The 10,625-nt window shown below is 38.1% G+C and overlaps 1 protein-coding gene across 1 annotated transcript in view; it reads right to left on the bottom strand.

Annotated features, from left to right (window-relative positions):
- Bub1b (BUB1 mitotic checkpoint serine/threonine kinase B) overlaps positions 1 to 10,625 on the bottom strand; it is a 75,924-nt gene that overhangs the window by 16,463 nt on the left and 48,836 nt on the right. The window contains exons 10-14 of the mRNA XM_008842313.3: positions 7,588 to 7,700; positions 6,836 to 6,948; positions 5,742 to 5,791; positions 4,210 to 4,270; positions 3,379 to 3,481 (exon numbers count right to left, since the gene is read on the bottom strand). Of these exons, the coding sequence (XP_008840535.1) occupies positions 3,379 to 3,481; positions 4,210 to 4,270; positions 5,742 to 5,791; positions 6,836 to 6,948; positions 7,588 to 7,700 (440 nt within the window). The remainder of the gene's footprint in view (positions 1 to 3,378; positions 3,482 to 4,209; positions 4,271 to 5,741; positions 5,792 to 6,835; positions 6,949 to 7,587; positions 7,701 to 10,625) is intronic.

Below are 10,625 nucleotides of genomic sequence, written 5' to 3'. Positions count from 1 at the left end.
GCTCCAGGCTAGCTGGGGCTACAGGGGAACCCTGTCTCAAAAAGACCAAAAAAAAAAAAAAAAAAAAAAAAAAAAAAAAAAAAGAAAATAGATGTCTCTAGTCTAAGCATACATTTTACACAAACAAATGCTATTTACAGACCTGTTAATTTTGACATTTAAAGTGGTTTTTTTAGGAGATTTAAAATTCAGATAGTTATTAATGAAAATTCAAGCTGGGCATGGTGGCACACGCCTTTAATCCCAGCACTTGGGAGGCAGGCGGATCTCTGTGAGTTTGCCTGGTTTACACAGTGAGTTCCAGGACAGCTGGGGCTACAGGGAGACCCTGTCTCAAAAAGACCAAAAAAAAAAAAAAAAAATTCAAGCAAGAGAATTCTAAGGAGAGAGGAAACAGGAGGGAGAATGAGAACAGACTCCTATCTAGTCAACCATGAGTTAGGTAGTATTCTCTAGAACACAGTATATTATGTCAGAATTCCAGAAAAAAATTTCCAAATTATTTAAAACAAAGAAAAAAGAAGCTTGGGATTTCTTCTCTGGAAATTCCAATTCCATAAAAATGGAATGGGGCCCAAGTGTCTTCCTTCAGTTCATTAGAAATACTCTATATAATGGGTATAAAATAGCATGGATAGTCACATATGTGCAAATGCATCTAGCTATAAGTCATATTTGTATATTTAGTAGATGTAAAATATACCTCAAGAAGTAAATAAAAAGAAAACATTTTTCCAAATGATTCACTCCCTTGGATATGTACTGACTCTTTTAAGTCACTGAAGCTATTCAACACATCACCCCAGAAAAATCTTCAGTTAAACACATCAACCCTTTTTAACCTCACAGCAAAAAAGTTCAGATGCTAATGTGAAGAAAAGCATGATTTTCCTTGCTTAAAAGTTCAACAAAATGCCAATGTCAGTGGTTTTTCACTTTGACTTAATGTCTATGCAGTCACTATCCTGCAGTAGTTAAAACAGGAAGGGCTGGTAAGGTGGCTCAGCAGGTAATAGCACCTGCTGCCAAGCCTGAAGATCTGAGTTCCAGTGCCAGGACCACATGGAGGAAAGAGAGAAATGACTGCCATTAGTTGTCCTTTGACCTCTACCCGCACAATTTCATGCCTACACAAAATAGATAAAATGTAAAAAGATTAAAAAGAAAAAATGGTTGGCCTATATAACTTTCCCATTACCATAAAAGGTATTTAAAAATATTTTATTAATTATTTTTTTTATTTTATGTGTATGTGTGTATTGCCTGTATGTAGGTAAGTGCACCTGTGTTGTGCAATGCCCTTGGAGGACAGAAGAGACCGTCGGAACTGGAGTTTCAGACAATTGTTAGTTTCCATATGGGTGCCGGGATTCAAACACAGGTCTTTTACAAGAACAGCCAGTGTTCTTAACCGCTGAGCCATCTCTCCAGCACCCTCATAAAACGCATTTTAAAAAGAGCAAACATCATTTGCTGAGTTGGTTAAAAAAAAACTGGAGCCAGGTATGATGGCACAGGCCTTTAATCCCAGCACTAGGGACACAGTAGCAGGTGAATCTTGTGAGATTGAGGCCAGCCTGATCTATATAATGAGTTCCAGGACAGCTGGGGCTATAGGGAGACACTGTCTTGAAAAGCTAAAAAAAAAAGTGTGAAACACTGTCAAACCAGTGATTTTTCCCACTTTTAAAGACCCTGAGATGCAATGCTCATACTATGAAACTTCACTTTCCAGTACATATCTCAGTGGGTTTAGTATATTCATCATCAATATATTAGTTCAGAACATTACCATCAGTCAAAAAGAATCCCCAAATCCACTAGCAATCACTTTCCATTACCTTTCTCCCTAATCCCCTGGAAATCTCCAATCTTCCTTAGACTTTATATAAATGGAAAAATTTTACCACGATGAACAGGATTCTCTATATGTCACATAAGAGATGATGTTTGCTTGTTTTGGTTTTGGTTATCTGCATTAGGCAAGGAGCACGGAAATCACCTCCTAAGCAGTGCTCTCTCCAGATACATACTTTCAGTTACGTGAAATGCCTAGCTTCTTTCACTTAGCATGCAGCATGCAGTTCATCCATGTGATGTACAGCAACATTTTATTCATTCCTTTGTATTGGCAAATAATATTCCATTGTGTTGATGATACACATTTATTCATCAATTGGAAACATTTGGGTTGCTTTCTCTACCATAATATTTCTACAAACATTTGAAGATAATTTTAGTCATCTTGGGTATATCTGAAGGATGGGAAATATTGTCTTTTTTTTTTGTGGTCTTTTAAGACACAGTCTTCCTGTAGCCCCAGCTGGCCTGGAACTCACAAAGATCCACCTGCCTTTACCTCCCAAGTGCCAGGATTAAAGGTATGTGCTACCATGCTAGCTAAATGTTGAGTCTTATAGTAAATAGGTTTATTTATTTATTTATTTTTTGGTCTTTTTGACACTGGGTCTCCCTGTAGTCCCAGCTGGCCTGGAACTTGCTATGGAGACCAGGCTAGCCTCAATCTTACAGGGATCTGCTTGCTTCTGCCTCCTGAGTGCTGGGATTTAAAGTGTGCACCACCATACCAGCAAAGTTTATCATTTTAAGGAACTGTTGATTTCCAAAATGACTGTTCCAAAAATATATGAAGGTTCTAATTTCTCTATATCCTTGGCCCCAAACACTTGATATTGTCCATCTTTTTTGTTTTGTTTTTTGATACAGGGTCTCCCTGTAGCCCCAGCTGGTCTGGAACTTGCTATGTAGACCAGGCTGGCCTGGATTTCACAGAGATCTGTCTGCCTCTGCCTTCTGAGTGCTAGAGGCAGAGGCAGACACCACACACCTCCATTCTAGTGAGTGTGAATATCTCACTGTGGCTCTGATTTAAATTTTCCTGGTGACACAGTTCTGAGAACCTTTTCATGTGCTTAGCTCAAATTAGAGATTTTAATTTTAACCTTAAACATTTTTTTCTTTCTTTTTTAAACAGATCTAGTTATGTTCCCAAGCTGGCCTCAAACTCACTTATATAGTCCAGGTTGACTATGAATTTGAGATCCTCCTCTATCCCTACCTCCCAAGTACTGGGATGACAAGCATGTGCCAACATGCTTAGCTCTTAATCCTAATCTTAAAAAAAATTTTTAAATTTTATTTATTTGTTTGTTTGTTGTGATAGGGGACACGTGGTGATCAGAGGACAACTTGTGGCAGTCAGTTATCTCCTTCCACCATGTGGGTCCTAGGGGTCAAACTCAGGTCGCCAGGCTTGGCAGGAAAGTACCTTTACTGCTGAGCCATCTCACCTAGTCAGTACTAAATTTCTGAGAGAACTGAACAAAGCAATACACTAGCCCGTTTATATTAACTTACACAAACATCTGGAGACATATCCTCATTTGAAGCAATTATTTCTGTGGTTTTTAAAACTGCAAGAGGCTGTCGCTGTGCTAAAGCTCGTGGAGGATCTGTAGGACTGGAAAAAGACATATTCCATTTAGCAGTTTTTATTGTTTACAGTAGCCCTCTAATTCATTCTCTTTTTGGTAGTTAAGATAAGGTTTTACTATGTAGCCCAGTGCAGCCTAAACGATCCTCTGACCTCAGCTCCCTCTTTCCTAGTCCTTCATGTTGGGACTATCAGTGCCCAGCTGCCTTCACTTCTACAGTTAAAAGACTTGGGAACAGTTGCATAGTTCAGTGGGTAAAGGTGTTTATAGTGTAAGGCTGATGACAGGAGTTCCATCCCAGGAACCCACATGGTAGGAGGATAGAACCAACTCCTCTGACCTCCATGTGTGCTGTGGCATGTGCCTATTCCCGCATCTCTGTCTCTGTTTCTCTCTCCCTTTCTCTCCGCCCCCCCCCCACTCACACACACACAAACAAACTAAAAGTATTTTTTAAAAAATTAAGTAATGGGGCTGGAGAGATAGCTCAGCAATTATAAGCATTCACTGGCTGCTCTTGCAGAGGACCTGGGTTTGATTCCCAGCACCCACATGGCCACTAACAACTGTCCATAACTCCAGTTCAAGGGGAATCCAATGTCTTCTTCTGACCTCTGAGGGCACTGTACAACACGGGTGCATTTACATTCATGCAGGCAATACACTCATTTAAGTAAAAGACAATTATGCATATATAGATAGATATCTAGCTACCTCCAAACCCAAGTAAAAATAAAGAAAAAAAAAACCAAACCTTTCATTCTTTTTTTCTGAAACAAGAAACTCATCAAAAATGGAGAAAGGTATACTGGAACCTATAGAAAGAGGAAAAAATCTTAGAAATGTTTGACTCTTTAAGAAAACTAGAGAAAATAATTAATATCCTGTGTTGTTTGAAACCAGAAACATGATTTTTTAAAAAAGATTTTATTTTTGTGTGTGTTGTATGTATGTATGTGTGTGTGTTGTGTGTGTGCTGAGCGCAGGTGCCCTCAAAGTCCAGAAGAGGGCATCAGATTCCCTGGAGCTCGAGTTTAATGAAAAAGTTGTAACATCAAGTTCTAATGATCTAAACACGATGATCCTTGCTCTATTTCCCCAGCACTGCTACTTCTTCCAAATCTAACCCAACATGACTTGGAATTCTTTAGTAAAGTCTAATCTTAAGACATTATATCTATATAATCAAGCATTTCTGAATATTAAATATCTAGCCAGAAGTTTTAGTAGTTGCAATGTTTTTTCAAATGTGTTTGGACTGGGAATGCATAGTAAGATTCATATATTGTGACTAATTCAAATGTCTCTTAAATCTCTTATTCTGGGGCACTGAGATGGTTCAATAGGTAAAGTTTTTGCTCCCAAATCTGATGACCTGAGTCTGATCCCCTGGATCCCACATGGAGAAGAGAAAAAAACTCTTGCAAGCTGTTCTCTGATGTCTACAAACATGCCATAACATGTGCATGCATGTGCACACACACAAACAAATGTGAAAAAAATTAATCTTACTCTTTTTTTTTTTTTCCTGTCTTTTTGAGACAGCGTCTCCCTGTAGCCCCAGATGCCCTGAAACTTGCTATGTAGACCAGGATTGCCTTGATTTCACAGAAATTTACCTGCCTCTGCCTCCCGAGTGCTGAGATTAACTAAAGTAGGATATTTCACAATAGTATAAATGTAAATATAGATCTTTAAAGCAAGTACTTCATATTTTTAAAAAGATTTATTTTATGTGTATATTTTGTCTACATGTATGTAATTGTACCACATGTATATAGTGCCCATGAAGGCCAGAAGAGGGAATCAGACTTTCTGGAATTTAAGTTATAGAAGGTTGTACACTGTCATGTGGGTGCTGGTAACTGAACCTGGGTCCTTTAAAAGAATAGCCACTGAATTATTGCTCTAGGCCCAATTCATTTTTTTCTTTACATTAGAAAAAATTTTTGTATGTATGTGTGCAGTTGTGCAGGTACCTGTGTGCCATAGTAACCAAGTGGAGATCAGTGGGTTCTGAGCATCTTTATATGCTGGGGCATCTTGCCAACCCTAAACCAAGTATTTAAAAGCAGTGAAGAATCTTGTCAAGTATTCTCTCAAATACATATCTTATTTCAAATCACACTTATAACAAATTCTGTTATTCAAAGATGAAATAAGACTCAATTCCCACTCTCTGCTTTCTTTTAGTTATTTTACTATAATTGAGAAAAATATTTACTGTGTTATCATCACGCATTTGTTATCCGTAAGCTCCTCTTGGGACTGTCAAATACAACTTACCTTTACTATCAGGCTGTTCTTGCAAAACATTTTCTATAGGTAAAGTTTTCCTGTGAAGAAAAATAAAAAATTTAAGTGCTCAATACCCACAAAAAGAAAAAAAAAATTTTTGAGACAGAGTCTCATATAGTCCAAGGTGGCCTCAATACTACGTAGGGGAAGATAACCTTGAATTCCTGATCTTCCAGCATCTACTTCCCAAATTCTGGGATTACAGGTATCTGCCACACATTCAGCTACAATTTTTAAAGTTTGAGAGGATTTACCATTAACTATAATCTTCTTCATTCTAATATAAAGAAATTATCCTACTACTATTAATCAAAACTCTATTGACATGAGAACCTTCAGGCATTAAAGCCATAGAAGTATACTTAATAATACATATTAAGTTTACATAAATAGTTAAAGCAGCTTGCAAAATGGTAAGCTACCATTTTTCCAAAACAAAATTAACACGACAACAGGAAACATCTATCAGTGCGAACAGCAGTTCTCTTGGTAGTACTTTTTGAGTTTTGATTTTTTAAACAATTTTTTAACTGGCATATTTTCATTGTACTTGGCACTGGGTTTTATAAGGACATTTTCATACACATATATAATGTACTTTAATCATAATCCCCCACCCAAGGTTTTGCTTTTGTGAGATAGGGTCTCACGATATAGCCTAGACCAGCCTTAATCACTCAGTCATTCTGCCTTAGCCACCCAAGTGTTGGGCTTACAGGCATGCACCACCACCCCCACTGAAACATTATTAGTTTATTAATTAAAAAAAATTTGAGACAAGGTCTCTTGTATCTCAGGCATGCACACACGCACGCACACACACACACACACACACACGCACACACACCCCCCACACCCCCACTGTGCCTGGCTCTAGAAACACTTATTTTTATTTTCATGGAAGAAAAAGTCAGCACCACATAGTCCTTCATCAGCACGAGACTTCATGCTATGATAAAACTTGTAAAAATCATGGACTCAATGTTGTTTAAGAAAAAAAAAAGGAGACTTCAAATCATCAAAGTCAAAAGTTTCTTCTATGTTCTCCTATAAGCACTATGTCTCCCACCAATGTGTCTTACCTGGGGTGAGAGTTTAGTGGACAAACAGAATGGGAAAGAGACACTCCTGTCATTTCCTGAGACTCTGAAGCAATTTGCAGTTTGTCTGTCTTTGCAGGTATCTTCTCTTCTTGCTGTTTATATTAAAATAAATAAAACCAATGTTTCTCTCACACAGAAAATGCTATTTTAAGCACTAGCTCTAACAGTAGCTTAACCATTTTCTTTTAGACATTTACTAACCACAAAAGGCCTTTCCAGTAATTTAAGTTCCTAGTAAAATTGGTATTGTATTCAACTGAGTAGTGGCAAACATACATTGACTTCTTTAATCAACCCATTTTAATGGAAAATGACTAGAAAAAAAAAAAGCTAACATCAGAAGTAACAAGATAACAAATAAGAAGTCAATGAATTACATCACCTATCATATACTAGAAATCTCATTTGAAGTTACCTGTTAAATTGCTTTCTGGCAAGGGTTGGGAGATATGGGAGGAATTGGAGGGGAGGGAGTGGCCATAGATTTGATCAAAACATGCACGTATAAAATTATATGCACGTATAAACTGTATAAAATAAAATAAAGTAAAATAAAATGCTTTATGGAAACCTTGAAAAAAAATTTGCTTTCCTGCTAGTAATAATTAAGAAAATACCAAAAAATTACATAGGTATTGAGAGGACTTTACACTTTTATATTGTTTAATTTATTCTAGGTTGGGCATGTTTGAGATTAGTTTTCTGTATTGAAAAACAAACAAAAAAACTACCTGATCACCAGTTCTTTCCTGCTGAGTAGTCTGGATTTCTTTGAGCTTTTTCTCCATCTCTTCAATCTGTTTCTGCATTTCTGCTCTCTTCTCTGCACTGGTCAGTAGTTCCGCTGGAAACAGTGAAATAAGTTGAGGCATTTCCTCCTTAAAGCAATTCATCCTGTCAAAACCTGCCTTTGAGGCCCAATCCTAGCACATATGTCAGTATAGATGAAAATGAAAACAAGAAGTAGAACAAGGTCTGCAATTTGTGGTCTAGGTCTCTACTGTTTTATTTATTTATCTAGTCAAGAAAAAAGGGAATACCCGTAGCAACTGCAATGGAAAACAAGTTTCAAAGAACAATACAAAGTTCCTATGTGATATTACATTCAAATATGGTGAAACTGCACAAAGAAATTAGTAAAAAAATCAGTGTTTAAAAAAATAAATAAGGGCAAGAGAGTTGGCTCAGTGGTTAAGAACACTGGCTGCTCTTGCAGAGAACCTAGGTTCAATTCCCAGCACCCACATGGCGGCTAACAACCGCCTATAACTCCAGTTCCAGGGGATCTGACGCCCTCTTCTGACCTCTGTGGGCACTGCACAACACAGCTGCACTTACACACAGGTAGGCAATATGCTCATACACATAAAATAAAAATAACAAAATAAAATTTAAAGAAAAACAAAGTCAAGGGTGGTGATATGACTTAATCTTAGTACCCATGAGGATCACCTGAAGTTCTAGGTCAACTTGGGCTACAAAGCAAGACTCTCAAAAACACTATTACTACTACTACTACTACTACTACTACTACTACTACTATTATTATTATTATATACATAGGGCTGGAGATGTAGCTTAGTTGGTAGAATGCTTACTTAACACTCAACCCTGGATTTGATCCCTATCACTGTATAAAGCAGGCATGGTAGTGTGTGCCCGAAATCTCAGCATTTGGGAGGTAGAGGCAGGAGGAGGATAAGAAGTTCAAGGTTAGTCAGGCATGGTGGCACACATCTTTAATCCCAGAACTTGAGGAGGCAGAGGTAGGTGGATCTCTGTAAGAAGCTAGCCTGGTCAACACAGCAAGTTCCATGTCAGCTGGGGCTACAGGGAGACCTTATCTCAAAAAAAAAAAAAGTTGAAGGTCATCCTCAGAAACACAGCAAGTTCAAGGCTAGGCTGAGTTAGGTGACAGACACTGTCTCAAAAACCATATAACCAACCAATCTAATAAAACAAACCATAAAAAAGAAAGGGAGGGGAAATGACAGAGCACTTGGCTTGACTGTGCAAGGCCTGAAGTCTGATCCTCAGTACTATGAAAACTTTCAAACAATAGCCAAAACCAAAACAGATGTGAAACACATAAATTGAACAAAGCAGAGGTCAACGGTTAACAAGGGTTATTCTGATAAAGTGAAATGATAAAGCTAAAACCTGAATAGGAGATCAATCAAATAAAGATCTGGGGAAAGTTCCTCAATACAGGAAGAACACTGTACTGACAAATCTAAAAGAAAGTCAGCTTGGTATCACCATAACTAGAGGAAAAATAGTAAAATATAGGCTGGAGAAATAAGCAAGGGCTAAGTCACGAGGTGTTTTAAAAAAATAGTCACTGGATCTGGCAAACGGATTTCTAGAGATCACAGCAGAGCTTTTGACAAGAATAAAAGGAATGCCTAAGAGAATAACAAGCAATGCAGAAAAGACTGACTATACTTTTCTGCAGAGTTTGGGGCTGGGGAAATGACTCAGTGATTAAAATGCCTGCTGTGCAAGCATGAGGACTACAGTGTGGATACCCAGCACCTATGTAAATGCTGGGGCCCACCTGTAATACTAGCACTTGCAAGGTGGAGATGGGATTCCACGGAGCAAACTGGCTAGCCAGACTAGTGGCATAAGAGAGACTCTCTCTCAATGAATAAGGTGGAGAATAATCAAGGAGAAATCCCAAGATCAACCTTGGGCCTCCACACATGTGCACATGCACCCAGTCCCATACATGTTCATACACATGGACACATACACACACAATAAACAAAAAAGAAAGAGGATCAGCAAGATGGCTCAGCGGGTAAAAGCCCTTGCCATCCAATGATGCAAGCTAAGACTTGAGAGTTCAATTCTAGGAACCCACCTAAAGGTAAAAAGAGAGAACCGACCTCACAGGTTGTCCTCTGTCCTCCACATGTGTGCCCTCCCTTACACAACAATAATAAATAGAATTTTTTAAAAAAGAAAGTTACTACTCAAGGAAGTAGAAAAATGAGCTGAAAGTCTGAGAAGACTACAGGAATAATAACTTTTTAAAAAATGGGAATATAAGCGGGCGTGGTGGAATATACCTTTAGTCCCAGGACTCAAGAGGCAGAGGCAGGTGGATCTCCATACAGGAGATGGAGGCCAGTTGGGGCTACAGGGAGACCTTGTAGGGAGACCGAAAAAAAAAAAAAACAAAAAACAAACCAAAAAACCAAAAAACAACAACAACACCCCCCAAAAAAACAAAGGAAATATATCTGTATGATGTTGAGAAAAACAGAAAAAAAACCTGGAGGAAAAGAAAACTTTCAGGGCCAAATACCAGAAGTGAGAAAAGATGAACTCTAAAACTAATAGACACAGGCCTTAACAAGAGTAGATAAATTTTAACAAAACACCAGGGAGAGTACATGGTACAGACGGCAAATTAGATGGTAGATTTGATAGGGATAAGAAATTAGATGCTTCTGTTTTCTCAATGAACTATATGGTAAGATCATAACTGAGGATGTAAGATTTGAAAATGAGAGAAAATTGAATTAGTTGTTTAGAAGAGAAGCCTGAGACTGAGGAGGATGGGGATGTAGCTTAGTTGCTAGAGTTTGCCTAGCATTTATGCAGCCCAGGATTTAATACCTAACACATCATAAGCTGGACATGGTGGTGCATGCCTGCAATTCTAGCACTTAGGAAGTAGAGGCCAAGCACCAGAAGTTGAAGGTAATCCTTGGCTAAATGGCAAGTTCTAGACCAGGTTGCTAATACCTGAAATTGTCTT

This window comes from Nannospalax galili, unplaced genomic scaffold (assembly GCF_000622305.1).
Source record: "Nannospalax galili isolate Female #2095 unplaced genomic scaffold, S.galili_v1.0 scaffold1400, whole genome shotgun sequence".
Lineage (NCBI taxonomy): Eukaryota > Metazoa > Chordata > Mammalia > Rodentia > Spalacidae > Nannospalax > Nannospalax galili.
This window is presented reverse-complemented; position numbering and strand designations above follow the sequence as displayed.